The sequence below is a fragment of the Protobothrops mucrosquamatus genome, unplaced genomic scaffold, assembly GCF_001527695.2.
Source record: "Protobothrops mucrosquamatus isolate PMUCROS unplaced genomic scaffold, P.Mucros_1.0 scaffold931, whole genome shotgun sequence".
Lineage (NCBI taxonomy): Eukaryota > Metazoa > Chordata > Lepidosauria > Squamata > Viperidae > Protobothrops > Protobothrops mucrosquamatus.
The window spans coordinates 22,317-38,837 of NW_015387182.1; the positions used below are offsets into that span (position 1 = coordinate 22,317).

The 16,521-nt window shown below is 41.8% G+C and overlaps 1 protein-coding gene across 1 annotated transcript in view; it reads left to right on the forward strand.

The window, feature by feature from the left end:
- The window catches only part of ROBO4 (roundabout guidance receptor 4), a gene marked incomplete at its 5' end in the record, with an annotated part of 47,837 nt that overhangs the window by 12,315 nt on the left and 19,001 nt on the right, over positions 1-16,521 (forward strand). Inside the window, 7 exons of the mRNA XM_029284774.1 lie at positions 72-193; positions 1,502-1,673; positions 6,347-6,541; positions 6,951-6,993; positions 7,716-7,855; positions 8,825-9,160; positions 11,506-11,619. Coding sequence (XP_029140607.1) covers positions 72-193; positions 1,502-1,673; positions 6,347-6,541; positions 6,951-6,993; positions 7,716-7,855; positions 8,825-9,160; positions 11,506-11,619 — 1,122 coding nt within the window. The remainder of the gene's footprint in view (positions 1-71; positions 194-1,501; positions 1,674-6,346; positions 6,542-6,950; positions 6,994-7,715; positions 7,856-8,824; positions 9,161-11,505; positions 11,620-16,521) is intronic.

Genomic DNA, 16,521 nt, shown 5'->3' on the forward strand with positions numbered 1-16,521 from the left:
TGGGGCAACCATGACCTGCATGATTGAGAGTCTCCATACGCTTTCCAACTAATGCTGTCTCTTTCCCGCAGTGCCAAGTGCTGCTCCACAAATCATCAGCATCACTGTATCCAGAGCTGGGAATAGCACTGTGATCATTCACTGGGAACCCCCTCTCCCAGACACCCACAATGGCATTATTAAGGCTTATCAGGTATGGTGTTTAGTTATTGAATACTGAGGAGATGTTGACGAATGGAAGCAACCTCAGAGAAGGATGATGCAAAAGATGTTAAGGAGTGGAGGGTTTGGAATCTTGACCATGAATGTCTTTATAGGAAGGAAAGCAAGATGTGTTGTGTTGTTTTGTTTCTTTTTGCTTTGCTCTGTGCAGTTATACATGGAAAGCAGGCCATATGAGTCTATGACAATTCACTGCGGCCAACTCACTGTAGCCAACTCGTGGCTGTGGGAAGTTAGCCCAGAGAAGGAAATATTAAAAAGGCAGAAAGAAAGATATTGTTCACCAAAAGGATTTTTAAAAGCATTTTTTGAAAAGCAGAAACCAAACCTGGCCTCATCTCTTTGCCCAAAGCAGTAGCTAGTCTTATACAAATGCAGATGTGGAACCATCAGGAAGTTTGGAGCCAGGGATCTCAAGACAAAAGAAGCTCTTAAGAGTCATTAGCCCCATCACCTGGGAAGCAGGATATGATAATGGGATTAAACCACAGATATCAAGGCCTAGAAAAACACTCAGAAATAGCCTCAAAGTTCATGCCACAGGAACAGGAAACTATCCCAAGCAGGGCTGGAGGGGGTATAAAAGCCCTTCTACCCATGTGCTCTCTCTCTTTCTTCTCCTCTGCTCCTTCTTGCAAGGACCATCTTTTTTCTGCAATAAACTGTAACCTTCTTCCCAAAGCAGTCACCATGTTTGCTTATTTATTCCCGGCTTGGATGAACCAGGATGAAGACTTACTTCTAACATGGCCAACTCACCACAGCCAACTCACTGTGGAACAACTTGCCATGGCCAACCCACTGCGGGACAAGAGTTACATTAATATCAAAGAAATAGTGGAATAGAATCATTAAAGAAAGGATGCCAAAGGAGAGACAGAATGAAATGTGAATGACAAAAATTAAAATATTTTTTTATTTATTTTAAATAATTAAATCCAATTGTTAAATTGCCCTGCAGTGAGTTGTCCCACAGCGAGTTGGCTGCTGTGAGTTGACCCATTCTGATAATAACATTCCTTTTTAAGTGTAAAAATTGCTTGTTATTTTAGCTTGGCTAAAATCTATTTGCTAAGCAGGAAAGATCTGATGGTCCTCCAAAAGCTAATGAGCTACAACTCTTTCCTCACCATTTGTCAGACTGGATGGAGCTGCTGGACACTTTGTTTGAGCAGCTTTGGGCCTCCCAGAGATTTAAGGACCATCATTCTTCAGAAAATAACCTGCTTTATGTGATCCGGAAGAGTTACCTTTGTCTCTTGCTTTTTTTCCTCCCCAGATCTGGTTCCTTGGCAATGAAACTCATCCAGGATTTAACAGGACAGTAGATGGAGACGCACATAACCTGGAAACAACAGGACTCCCAAGTGGGCATAAATACTGTGTGAAGGTAGCCGCAGTCAATGGAGCAGGTGTTGGAGTAGCCAGCAATCCTGTATGCGGTACTGCAGGTCAGAACTTGCTATTTTATCATTCTTTGAGACATAGATAACTGCATTTTGGACATTGTCTCCTTGCGCTTTTCTTATTTTATGGTAACATCTACGTAGTAGGGCACCCTTTGAGGGCATCCTTGTAGAGGCCACATTTTAATATTTAAAAATGGCAGATGTGATGCTAATATGAAATGTGCACCTCTTGATGACAGTGGCAGCATTCCAGGGTCATGTGATTTCCAATTGCAATCTTCCTAGCCAGCTTCCGACAAGCAAAGTCAAAGAGGGAAGCCAGATTTATTGGATAATTGCATGATCCGCTCAACAGCTGCCATGATTCGCTTAACAATCATGGCAAAAAGGTTGTACAATTGGGCAGGACTCATTTAACAACTGCCTTGCTTAGCAATGGAAATTACAGCGTTCCATCAAAAAAAGGGGAGCAAAGAAGAGCAATTAAGATGTTTAAGGGCCTGGAGACAAAAACATGTGAAGAACAGTTGCAGAATTTGGGTTTGGCTAGTCTAGAGAAAAGAAGGACTAGGAGTGACATGATAGCAGTATTCCAGTATTTGAGAGGTTGCCACAAGGAGGAGGGGGTCAATTTATTTTCCAAAGCACCAGAAGGCAAGACAAGAAACAATGGATGGAAATTAATCAAGGAGAGAAGCAACCTGGATTTAAGGAGAAGCTTCCTAACAGTGAGGACAATTAACCAGTGGAACAACCTGCCTCCAGAAGTTGTGGGTGCTCCAACACTGGAAGATTTTAAGAAGAGACTAGACAGTCACTTCTCTGAAATGGTATAGGGTCTCCTGCTTGAGCAGGGGGCTGGAGTAAAAGACTTCCAGCTCTATTCTGATTGATTGATCCCCTGAACTTATTTCATTCCAGACCCCATGGTGGAGAAGATGGCAAAGACCGCAGACTTTCTGTCAGCTAACTACCTGCTGGAAATCGTGCGTCAGCCTGTCTTTATTGCCAGCGTTGGTTCGGCACTCTGGGTCATGCTGATGGTGCTGGCGGTTTACGTCTGCCAGCAACAAGCCAGGCAGTTCAGTGGAGGACGACGGTACGCCCTTGGAGAAGGTAAGGGCTCACAGAGGTCAGTCAAAGATTAGCATTTCCGTAGATGCCTTTGGAACCATAGAAGGGAAAAATACCACTTAGAAGTGTTGGAGAATTATCTGTAGTGGAGAGTACAAAGAAAGGATTAAATGTCCCACCAATGCCTGTTATGTTCTGAAATTCCTTGAATAATTACCTCTTTCTGCATAAGAGGTGCCACAGGAGGAAATGTATGGATGGCCTGCAGATAAAATGTTATTTATGCCTGAAAAGGAGGCTTTATTCCAAATAGCAGAGAGCACTGTTGTCAGCCATGACACAAACATCATAAACATACTGTTAATAAGAACACGGGAGCCACAGCATCTTAGTCTACACTTCCTTCTTTTCAGGACTGTACCGGAATGCAAGCGATGACACCATCATCAAACACAGGTAAGGGATAATTGAAATTTTAAGGATTCTGGATGCTTGTTTCCTTCTGAATATTTATTCTTGGGGTCAAATGACAAAAAAAAGTATGATGCTATTAAGAGGGAGGGCTGGAATGAGTTGTGGCTGGTCCTGTTTTTTTGGGAAAAGACAAGGTTCTAAATTTTGTTTTGTTCTGTTTTTGTAAAGTTAAATCAGGGTAAAATTATGAGACTTCTCCCCAATCATGCAACTAGAGAACCTTTGTCATTATCCAATGTAACCTGAGAGTTAAAACAGATGTCATACACTTTTTATATTAGCAGTTTCCTGGACATAAATAAAGAAATATTGCAGACATTTATGGCCAAACTATTGATGAAGATACAGCATTAATTTCAAGACTCATCCTCTTGTCAAACTTCTCCCTGGCAGGCTAGATTAAAAAACAGTTAAACAAATGCACAAGGATCCAGAAACTTCTAAAAAAAGTAGTTTTACTGAAGAAAAGTTAAGAGTCATTATGATAGAATTCCAGCAACTACTGCTTATCAATGTCTGTCCTGCTTACAGTAAAATGATTGTTTAATTGTTGTGTATATTTCTTCTCCCTGCTATTCAACGTGCTGGACAGTAGTCTTTTTGGGAAAGGAAGCCTGGTTTACATCTGTCTCTTATTATGATAACAGGTTGTTCTGATGTTAGGTTATTTTCCTTTGGCCGGGCAAGAAATAACTGTCAAAGCTATCATCCTGAACCATGTAAGTGAAGTTATATGTGTTTTCCCCTCGACTACAGGGTAGACTCCAGTGATTCCCCTTGGCTTTCAAATACATGGAAATCCACATCTGGTTCCAAGAATTATAGTACCAGCAGCAGCCTCAGTAGCCAACTTCTATGGATGGAATCCAAAGACAGCCAAGACCTCCACAAATCTAGTATACATTATTCTTCTTCTTCTTCTTCTTCTTCTTCTTCTTCTTCTTCTTCTTCTTCTTCTTCTTCTTCTTCTTCTTCTTCTTCTTCTTCTTCTTCTTCTTCTTCTTCTTCTTCTTCTTCTTCTTCTTCTTCTTCTTCTTCTTCTTCTTCTTCTTCTTCTTCTTCTTCTTCTTCTTCTTCTTCTTCTTCTTCTTCTTCTTCTTNCATCACCTGGGAAGCAGGATATGATAATGGGATTAAACCACAGATATCAAGGCCTAGAAAAACACTCAGAAATAGCCTCAAAGTTCATGCCACAGGAACAGGAAACTATTCCAAGCAGGGCTGGAGGGGGTATAAAAGCCCTTCTACCCATGTGCTCTCTCTCTTTCTTCTCCTCTGCTCCTTCTTGCAAGGACCATCTGTCTTCTGCAATAAACTGTAACCTTCTTCCCAAAGCAGTCACCATGTTTGCTTATTTATTCCCGGCTTGGATGAACCAGGATGAAGACTTACTTCTAACATGGCCAACTCACCACAGCCAACTCACCGTGGCCAACTCATGGCCAACTTACCACGACCAACTCACCACAGCCAACTCACTGTGGAACAACTTGCCATGGCCAACCCACTGCGGGACAAGAGTACATTAATATCAAAGAAAGGTGGAATAGAATCATTAAAGAAAGGATGTCAAAGGAGAGACAGAATGAAATGTGAATGACAAAAATTAAAATATTTTTTTATTTATTTTAAATAATTAAATCCAATTGTCAAATTGTCCTGCAGTGAGTTGTCCCACAGCGAGTTGGCTGCTGTGAGTTGACCCATTCTGATAATAACATTCCTTTTTAAGTGTAAAATTTGCTTGTTATTTTAGCTTGGCTAAAATTTATTTGCTAAGCAGGAAAGATCTGATGGTCCTCCAAAAGCTAATGAGCTTTCCTCACCATTTGTCAGACTGGATGGAGCTGCTGGACACTTTGTCTGAGCAACTTTTGGCCTCCCAGAGATTTAAGGACCATCATTCTTCAGAAAATAACCTGCTTTATGTGATCTGGAAGAGTTACCTTTGTCTCTTGCCTTTTTTCCTCCCCAGATCTGGTTCCTTGGCAATGAAACTCATCCAGGATTTAACAGAACAGTAGATGGAGACGCACATAACCTGGAAACAACAGGACTCCCAAGTGGGCATAAATACTGTGTGAAGGTAGCTGCAGTCAATGGAGCAGGTGTTGGAGTAGCCAGCAATCCTGTATGCGGTACTGCAGGTCAGAACTTGCTATTTTATCATTCTTTGAGACATAGATAACTGCATTTTGGAGATTGTCTCCTTGCACTTTTTTTTATTTTACGGTAACGTCTACGTAGTAGGGCACCCTTTGAGGGCATCCTTGTAGAGGCCACATTTTAATATTTAAAAATGGCAGATTGATGCTAATATGAAATGTGCCAGCTACAGGTAGCTCTTGACTTACAGCCATTCATTTAGCAACTGTTCAGAGTTACGGCACTGAAAAAATGACTTATAACCTGTCCTTGCACTTACAACTATCGCAACATTCCAGTGGTCACGCTGTCAAATTTCGGGCACTTGGCAACTGGCACCTCTTGATGACAGTGGCAGCATTCCAGGGTCATGTGATTTCCAATTGCAATCTTCCTAGCCAGCTTCCGACAAGCAAAGTCAAAGAGGGAAGCCAGATTTATTGGATAATTGCATGATCCGCTCAACAGCTGCCATGATTCGCTTAACAATCATGGAAAAAAGGTTGTACAATTGGGCAGGACTCATTTAACTACTGCCTTGCTTAGCAATGGAAATTACAGCGTTCCATCAAAAAAAGGGGGGCAAAGAGGAGCAATTAAGATGGAGACAAAAACATGTGAAGAACAGTTGCAGAATTTGGGTTTGGCTAGTCTAGAGAAAAGAAGGACTAGGAGTGACATGATAGCGGTATTCCAGTATTTGAGAGGTTGCCACAAGGAGGAGGGGGTCAATTTGTTTTCCAAAGTGCCTGAAGGCAGGACAAGAAGCAATGGATGGAAACTAATCAAGGAGAGAAGCAACCTAGAACTAAGAAGAAACTTCCTGACAGTTAGAACAATTAACCAGTGGAACAACCTGCCTCCAGAAGTTGTGGGTGCTCCAACACTGGAAGATTTTAAGAAGAGACTAGACAGTCACTTCTCTGAAATGGTATAGGGTTTCCTGCTTGAGCAGGGGGCTGGAGTAAAAGACTTCCAGCTCTATTCTGATTGATTGATCCCCTGAACTTATTTCATTCCAGACCCCATGGTGGAGAAGATGGCAAAGACCGCAGACTTTCTGTCAGCTAACTACCTGCTGGAAGTCGTGCGTCAGCCTGTCTTTATTGCCAGCGTTGGTTCGGCACTCTGGGTCATGCTGATGGTGCTGGCGGTTTACGTCTGCCAGCAACAAGCCAGGCAGTTCAGTGGAGGACGACGGTACGCCCTTGGAGAAGGTAAGGGAGGCTGCCTTTGGCTGTGTTCAGACAACACAGTCAGTGCTCACAAAGGTCAGTCAAAGATTAGCATTTCCGTAGATGCCTTTGGAACCATAGAAGGGAAAAATGCCACTTAGAAGTGTTGGAGAATTATCTGCAGTGGAGAGTACAAAGAAACGATTAAATGTCCCACCAATGCCTGTTGTGTTCTGAAATTCCTTGAATAATTACCTCTTTCTGCATAAGAGGTGCCACAGGAGGAAATGTATGGATGGCCTGCAGATAAAATGTTATTTATGCCTGAAAAGGAGGCTTTATTCCAAATAGCAGAGAGCACTGTTGTCAACCATGACACAAACATCATAAACATACTGTTAATAAGAACACGGGAGCCACAGCATCTTAGTCTACACTTCCTTCTTTTCAGGACTGTACCGGAATGCAAGCGATGACACCATCATCAAACACAGGTAAGGGATAGTTGAAATTTTAAGGATTCTGGATGCTTGTTTCCTTCTGAATATTTATTCTTGGGGTCAAATGACAAAAAAAAAGTATGATGCTATTAAGAGGGAGGGCTGGAATGAGTTGTGGCTGGTCCTGTTTTTTGGGAAAAGACAAGGTTCTAAATTTTGTTTTGTTCTGTTTTTGTAAAGTTAAATCAGGGTAAAATTATGAGACCTCTCCCCAATCATGCAACTAGAGAACCTTTGTCATTATCCAATGTAATCTGAGAGTTAAAACAGATGTCATACACTTTTTAGCAGTTTCCTGGGCATAAATAAAGAAATATTGCAGACATTTATGGCCAAACTATTGATGAAGATACAGCATTTAATTTCATGACTCATCCTCTTGTCAAACTTCTCCCTGGCAGGCTAGATTAAAAAACAGTTAAACAAATGCACAAGAATCCAGAAACTTCTAAAAAAAGTAGTTTTACTGAAGAAAAGTTAAGAGCCATTATGATAGAATTCCAGCAATTACTGTGTATATTTCTTCTCCCTGCTATTCAACGTGCTGGACAGTAGTCTTTTTGGGAAAGGAAGCCTGGTTTACATCTGTCTCTTATTATGATAACAGGTTGTTCTGATGTTAGGTTATTTTCCTTTGGCCGGGCAAGAAATAACTGTCAGAGCTATCATCCTGAACCATGTAAGTGAAGTTATATGTGTTTTCCCCTCGACTACAGGGTAGACTCCAGTGATTCCCCTTGGCTTTCAAATACATGGAAATCCACATCTGGTTCCAAGAATTATAGTACCAGCAGCAGCCTCAGTAGCCAACTTCTATGGATGGAATCCAAAGACAGCCAAGAACTCCACAAATCTAGTATACATTTTTTCTTTCTTTCTTTCTTTCTTTCTTTCTTTCTTTCTTTCTTTCTTTCTTTCTTTCTTTCTTTCTTTCTTTCTTTCTTTCCTTCTTCTTCTTCTTCTTCTTCTTCTTCTTCTTCTTCTTCTTCTTCTTCTTCTTCTTCTTCTTCTTCTTCTTCTTCTTCTTCTTCTTCTTCTTCATTCCATGTTGAAAGTCTTGTTTCTATCTTTATTATATTGCCCTCTTTTAATTAAGCTTGTGGGGTAGTTATGGAGGTCCAGATAAAATCAAAGAATGTGCATACAAAATTCAAGAACAGCAGCATAAGCCAGTAACAGATTTAGTATGCAAGGCAATTACCTTTTATATTACTTGGGTAATTCTTTTATACAACACTCCATGCAAAAGTTGTCCTAGAATCTAGAATAGGGCTGGGGGGCTAAACCTTGCAGAAAGTCTGGGCTTCTCCCCAGCATGCTCCCCTTATGGGCTGGATGCTGTCCAAGGTGTAGGAAAAGCCTCTTCCTCTGTTTGTTCTTGCATAATCCCTCAAAGTGGAGATCCTTTCTCCAAAAAGGAGATGGAAGAGGTGGAACATGGGCATTCTGTGACTCTTTTTGCACCAGCACCTTCCTATAAAAATGAATGAATTGATATATGGTTTTCAAGAAAATAAATAATATTATAATATTTACATGCAGCAAATATATTTAATGGTCTCCTCCTCCTCCTCCTCCTCCTCCTCCTCCTCCTCCTGTTATCTTGCTCAAGTTGTTGTAGTGTGTCTTTGATGTTGTCTCTTCATCTTCTTCTGGGTCTACCCTGCATTCTTTGACCTTCTCCTCATTTTTGTAAATGCCTTGTGCAATATGGATTGGTCCTTATCAATTCTGCCAATTAGTTGTTCGCTAATGTAGGGATTTGACTGCAAAGTCAGAAAATCACATGCATCTCTTTTTGCCTTGTGTGTCTTCATCCCCACAGCGGTGTCCTTTGATAGGCAGAGTCAAGGGTCACGAATCCAGACTGTTCCTTTGGTGCCTGATAGCAGCAACAGTAGCCCATATGGAGCTTTCCGCGTGAACCTTCCAGCAAAAGATCTCAAGACCTTCTACACTTCTCTGCCATACCTTTCCAACCCCAACCTACAAAGTATGGCGTTAACACAAGCTGGTGAGCTCATGTCTCACGGAAGTCAGAACCTGAGGACTGATCGTGCCAGTGGCCAAGGAAGAACTCAACAAGGGCCATGGAAGGCAGCTGGTTCTCTCTCCCCAAATCGTAGCATCAGAGGACCCTGGGCCAAATATGACAAAAAGGGTAAGGCAAAGCCCATTCCCCAAATAACTGACACATCTTAAGCAGTCTCTGGCTATTGATAAATCACTAGCAAAAGCTTCCTTGAAAGAAATCAAAACTGGTATCTATCACCACTTCCATCCACCTAATGATGGGATCAATATACCAATTTTGCAAATGAATAAACATTTTTCTAAAATAGCAGTCCAAATCTTGCCAGTTCAGATTCAGTTGATGATCCCAGATTCTGAAACATATCTCTATCCATCTTTTCACGTATGTAGGATTTTATATATGGTTAATGTCATTTTTAGCCTAAAGACTTAATGCTACAGTATTTCCTCATAGAATATCTGCTGTAGCCCCAAATAAACTTTAATGTCTTTTTCTGTACCCTGTCAAGCTCTACAATATCCTTTTTGAGGTGTTAATGATCAGAAATGTCATTCCAGCTACAATCTCATCACAGTAAAAAGATGTTGAGACTCTAGAAAGAGTACAGCGAAGAGCAAGAAAGATGATTAGGGAACTGGAGGCTAAAACATATAAGGGATGGAATTGGGTATGTCTAGTTTAAGGAAGAGAAGGATGAGGGGGGACATGATAGCAGTGTTCCAATATCTCAGGGGCTGCCACAAAGAAGAGAGAATGAAGCTCTTCTCCAAAGCGCCTGAAGGCAGGACAAGAAGCAACGGATGGAAACTAATCAAGGAGAGAAGCAACCTAGAACTAAAGAGAAACTTCCTGACAGTTAGAACAATTAACCAGTGGAACAACCTGCCTCCAGAAGCGGTGAATGCTCCAACACTGGAAGTTTTTAAGAAGAGACTGGACAACCATTTGTCTGAAATGGTATAGGGTTTCCTGCCTGAGCAGGGGGTTGGACTAGGTGACCTCCAAGGTCCCTTCCAACTTATTATTATTATTATTATTATTGAAGGCCATTGCTATGTTAGTTCTCAGTTCAATTTCCTTCCTAGAATGAAATGTGCCTGTTGTTTTTCCCACTAAGGCTATGCATTGGACTGTCATCTGCATTTACTTCTACACCATAGCTCCAATATCCCTTTTGTGGCCAATCACTGTTGCCATCTTAGATTCCATTAGTATGCATCTGAAATTGAGGGGTTTTTTTTTTAATCAAATGTGCGTGACTTTACATTGCGTTGAACTAATCAGCCATTCTCCATCCCCTTGGGAGCTGTTTGCACTCTTTCCCTTCTCTTTTACTGCCCCAAATAAGTTGCTATCATCTGCAACTTAATTACTTCAGCTGCTCAGCTCCAAATAAGTGAAAAAGCTTTGGTGCCAATGCAGATCTTTGTGGAAGGGATGCCCGTACACTATGCATCTCTCCATTGGGGAAATGAAATCCTTATTACCTGCTTCCTGTCCTTTCACTTCTCGAGCCAGTTAGGAGTCTGCGAGAAGTCTCGTTCAACTCAAAAAGTCAGGGGTGCTTTCACTGATGGTTGCCTTCACCCACAAGATCATGAAAGGAAGAAGGGCACCGGTCTAAATGTCAATCGGATTCCTGCAGGTAGCCAGGAGATGGGAAAACCCCCGACTCCCCTTGGCTGTTGTATCTCTCCCCCTTGCTTCCTCTTTGCAAGGGGGCCTAATTGAATTATCTCCAAAGTTCAGGTACAGATTTAATGCCATGGCTTTTGTGGAATGTAATAGAAAGCCTCATTTGCTTGCTGCAGCTACTAATTGCCAGGAGCGATGCAGAGCGAAGCGTCGCCTCTGTTAAGGACACAGCAAGGGCTGAGTCCCTCGGAAATTAACTTGGCAGCTCAAAGAGCATCTCTATCTGGGGAGCCTGTTACAGCTTTGGCTTTCATGGTCATCTCTACCATGTCAGAGCCTTCAAGGGAGTAAGATTTGTGCATGTGTAGGACCCATAAAGGTATATGCCTACTCGGGAACATGCATTTATTGACATGATTGCATAGAAATGACACCCCCCCCCTATTTCTTTTGCTCAGAAGCTCCATAGTCCTTTGGTGGGGCCTTGAAATGCATACCATCTGACATTTGGCTGTTTGTAAGGGCTGGCTAGACTGTGCCCATCTATTACATTTCATTGAAGGCTTTTTCACCTCGTTGTGGACCATATGCAATTTGACCGAAGTAACTCATGCTCCTCTCACTGGAAAGTGCTGACTGTCAACAGGTGTGGATCTCAACTCTTCAGTTTCGTAGGCAGCAGTTTCCTCTGACCCATCAGATTTAGGACTTGGAGTATCTTCCTGGACAAGTAATAACTTCAGTATCTGGATCATCCTAGGTTGATCATTGTAACAGCATGAATTCAGGTTGATCTGACAAGCACATACTCTAATAAACATCCCTTTCTCTTTCAGAGCTGCAACAGGTGCACAGCACACCCATGTCCCCATCGGGATTCTCAGCAGATTGGAGCAACGCTAGTAGCCCAAGAAGTGTTGTTAGTTCTGGAAAGCATCCAAGAGTCCATGGTAGGAGAAGAAACTTTTGCTTCACGGTTTGGGGCAAAGACCCAATCAGTTGTAAACATTTTGTTAGACTGGAATCCACTATTTGATTTCTAAGACATTGTCATGACTTGTTTGAACTGATCTCGGTAAGATAGAAGGCTAGGCAGAGTCCTCTTCAAGTATTATATATAGCAATAGCAATAGCACTTAGACTTATATACCGCTTCACAGTGCTTTAGAATCCGCTCTAAGTGATTTACAGAGTCAGCGTGTTGCCCCCAACAATCTGGGTCCACATTTTACCGACCTCGTAAGGATGGAAGGCTGAATCAACCTTGAGCTGGTCAGGATCGAACTGCTGGAGTGAGCAGTGAGTTAGCCTGCAATACTGCATTCTAACCACTGCGCCACCATGGCTCATTCTTCTCATATATGGGAAGAAGTAACATGAATATGGTGGGGACTGAGGACAATGCATTTAATGTGGTCCTTGGCTCATGTGTTTGCCCTCTGCTGCTTAAGGACATAATCAGGTATAATAGGTACTTAGTTCTTCTAGGTGAGATCTCTTTAAACACTTAGATCCCGACAGATGTAAGCTTGGCTTTGTCATGCCGAGTTTCTGCCACCTTTGTGTTCACATGCAATTACTTATCCCCTTTCGGTCCCCTATTCCTCCCTTTCCATCTGCTGAGAGAATGGGCACCTTTTTAATCTCACAAGCCTAGATATGGAGGCAAATAGGGGAGAAAGGGAGCAGTTAGTATTTCAGAAAGCAATTTGCTCAAAGAGGAAGTTTGACATGCCCCTTAATATGGTCTTTAATATTTCATTTTCACCTACGCCTTCTGGAAAAAAAATGGAAGGAAATTCGCATTCCAGATGCAAGCTTCTTATTGGGGAAAGATTACTTTTCACCTCTTGTCAGAGAGAAGCTGCTCAGAGAGAAGGCCAGGGCAATGAACCCCGTTTCTGATTGGTGCAACAGAACCACTAGCCTAGGTTTTAGTCAGGGAACCAAAAGGCAAACTGAAAACCAAACTGTCTTTCCAAATGTTTCCCCTAAATTTGGTGGTATGGTTTTCCAGCTTAAAAGATGGCTTAGAAAAACTCTTGAGATTGACTGCAAGATGATGTACCACAATCTACATGTTATAACAGTTAACTTTATTTCTAAGTTGCCCATTGTTAACTGATGTTGGTTTTAACAACATGGAAGAATGCTTTGTTCTAGAAAATTGGGGTGCGTAGTGTAGGTATGTGCATGAGTATGGGATAAGAAAATGAATGTATGCATGATAGAACCAGCTTGGTCTAGTGCAGGAGTAGGCAACCTTGGCTCTTTTATGACTCGTGGACTTCAACTCCCAGAATTCCTGAGCCAGCATGGCTCAGCTTGGAAACCTCTCCCTTTCCCCTCAGCATGGCTGGCTCAGGAATTCTGGGAGTTGAAGTCCACGAGTCATAAAAGAGCCAAGGTTGCCTACCCCTGGGTGGTTAAGACATCAGGCTAAAAACAGGGAGACCATAAATTTTAGTTCCATGAAAGCCAGCTGGATGATCTTGGGCCAATTACCAGGAGACTGTGAATTCTAGCCCTGCCTTAGGCATGAAAGTCGGCTGGGTAACTCTGACCCAATCACCAGGAGACTGTGAATTCTAGTCCAACTTTAGCCATGAAAACCAGCTGGGTGACCTTGGGCCAATCACCAGGAGACAGTGAGTTCTAGTCCTGCCTTAGCCACAAAAGCTGGTTGGGTGACCTTGGCTCAGTCATTCTCTCTCTCTCAGGCCAACTCACCTCACAGGCTTATTGTGGGGAAAATAGGAGGAAGACGGAGTGTTCAATATATTCTCCGTCTTAAGTTGTTTATTAAAAAAACACAATAAAGGTAGGATTAAAAAAAATAACCATTTTAAAATGCAACTTTAAAAAATCCCTTCGCAGATGTAAACATGAGACAAACCAAGTTTAAGTGGGAAAAATAAAAAAAAATGGTAAGAAAAGTCATATTTGGCATACTTCTAATTTTTCCTACTGTCACCCGTGGCTTTAGTGCTTTGCAACCTGATTTAAAATTCTGAAAAGCTCTGCAAAGCTGTTGGCTAGTTCAAGTAAAGATATGGCGGTGGGATTGGTTTGGCAGATTTTTAAAATAATGCCATCTCATTTCTTGTTTTTGTAAGCATTCTTCTTACGGGGTGCCCTTCTAAGCTGATTCTCTCTCTCTACATTCCAGCAGAGAGCAGCAGAGCATCACTGGATATTCAATGAAAGCTCAGCTTTTCACCCAAATTAATTTTTTCTTTCTTTCTTTCTTTCTTTCTTTCTTTCTTTCTTTCTTTCTTTCTTTCTTTCTTTCTTTCTCTTTCTTTCTTTCTTTTTTTCTTTCTTTCCTTTCTTCCTTTCTTTTTCTTTCTTTCTTTCTTTCTTTCTTTCTTTTAAATAGAAGGGTTGTCTTAGATTCAACTGGAAATATTTTAACAGAAAAGGATGACAGGACTTTTTTTTCTCTTTAATGCTTCTTTTGGAGAGGCAGGAGAGAAAAATTATTTTAAACTCAGGCTCATCAAATGTTTTTTTATTCATTCTGGTACCCTGGATGCTTTATTACCACATCTCCATGTGATTTTGCCTGTAGAGAAGCCGCTTTTTCTATTAATCATCTTCAATAAACGCTGAAAACCAAAGTTGAGCATTGCAGTGAAAAAATTAAGGACAGGAGAACTAATTTCTGCGGTGCCTTGCTTCCTTCCTGATGCCCTAAGCATGTGTTTACTTTGCTTAATGGTTAATTCAGGATTGCTCAGGCAACCATTTCCCCCCACCCCCCTGAATCTTTGACAGCATGTGGGAGAGGATATGAAAGCAGTTTCTATTTCTTTACCTCATTCTCAGATTGTTTTTGTGCTACTTTAATTGTTGCAAGGTGATCAAGGACTTCCATCCATCCATCCATCCACCTATTGCCTCCCTTGCTGCCTTCTGCTACCTGACTAGAAAAAGTCTCCAAGAAAGATGCTCATTTAAGGAAAGTGTAAAAAATCAAGATGACTGAAGAATGCGAGGTAGTTAACTGTACAGGACATCTACCTATATCCCTCAAGAAGTTCATAAACAAGTGCCAAGTGATTTGTAGGCCATTCATGATATTCAGTTCTCCAGATGTTGGATGGATGGATGGACGGATGGATGGAAGGAAGAAAGAAAGAAAGGAAGGAAGAAAGAAAGAAAGAAAGGAAGAAAGGAAAGAGGGAGGGAGGGAGGGAGGGAGGGAGGAAGGAAGGAAGGAAGGAAGGAAGGAAGGAAGGCTTTCCTTTACTACCTACACCAAAAGAAAATGACCAGGAAGCAAAAAATCCATGGGATTGTTCAACATATCTAAATGCAAAGCTTGTATGCTCCGAAAAAACCAAGGTTTCTTCCATTTTAATGTTTGTTGAACTCTGGTGTTTAAATACTGGCCCGATTCTCAATAGTTCAGCTTTAAAGAGCTCTAAAACTGAAGGTAAGACTATTAGGTACTATTTGAACAGTGTGTTTATATAGTCTGCTCTGGTCTAAATATATGCAACTCCTTGTATACTTCTGTGCTTTGCTGCCATTGCTTCATTATGGGATTCTCATTGCCAGATGAGCCTTGAGCCGAGAAGCTGACTCTCCAACCAAGAGGCCACTCGGAAGCCCTTTCAAATGCTTAATGAGGCACCGGCATTACTGCTGATGAGGACTTTCCTTGTAATTTATGTGCAAGGCCTCCATCACATCTTTCCCAAGTATCCTGTGCCCATAGATCCTTCTCAGTTATTCATGAAGTTGTGTCTATGATGAGCAGCCGATCTGGCCAAGTTGGATATTCTGGGAGAAAGGATTGGATGGTGTGATTCCCAAAAGGGCTTTACAAATAGTTGTAAATAGCTGGTTTGTATTGTGTGTGCTCTTAAAGTGCTCAAATGCCCCGATGAAAGACCAGTTTCTATTTGCAGGATAACCAAGCAATAAAGCTGCCCTTGCAATTTACTCTTTCAGGTTGCAGGCAGTGTGGTACAATGGTTAAGTTGCTGGAGTGGGAGTAGGAGACCCAGTTCTAATCCCACCTTAGGCACGGGAGCCAACTGGGTGACTTTGGGCTAGTCACTCTCTCCCAGCCATACACTGGAAAGTGGATATACCTGTTTGTCCGCCCGTCCGTCCGTCCGTCCGTCCGTCCGTCCATCCATCCATCCATCCATCCATCCATCCATCCATCCATCCATCCATGAAGAAGACAATGACAAATCCAAATTATGTTTAAGATGCATTTAAGGGTAAGATCCAAAGAGTCCATCAGGATAATGATATGAGAAAGTGAGTGGTTCCTAATTCAACAAAAATACTAGAATCTTCAGAGTTTTGTTGAAAAGCTAAAACAAAGCTGGCGAACCCTCCCCAGATGCACCTTAGGGCCATTATAAAAAGGGTGACCCACTCTTTTACTGACCCACCAATGTAAGGGGCAGATTAAAAAGGTCTCTGTTGATGAGTTCCAAGGGCAGCCAGCAAGAGAGGAAAGTGCTTCTTTGAGTAACCTGGTGCCAAATCAAAAGCCCAGCCAGAAGCAGCAGAGTGGACCAAATCATTGCTCTAATACTAGTTGCCTGCCTACACACGCCATTTAACATATTTCATATTTTATTTCCTTCTGCTGATAAGCAAGCTAAGGAAATGTCTCGGGCTTGTATTCACAAATGTATTTCCTTAGAAGATGACTATTTTTTTTCCTTGGGAAAGAACACTCAAGAGGGCAAGAGGGTAGAATCCATAGTTTGGGAAGGACACTGGAAAAGATCTTCTTCTGCATTATCTTCAGTAGATGATACGAATTATCTTGGGGCTGAGAGGACACCATCACCATCTGCATATGTAAATGGCCAGTCAGGTTC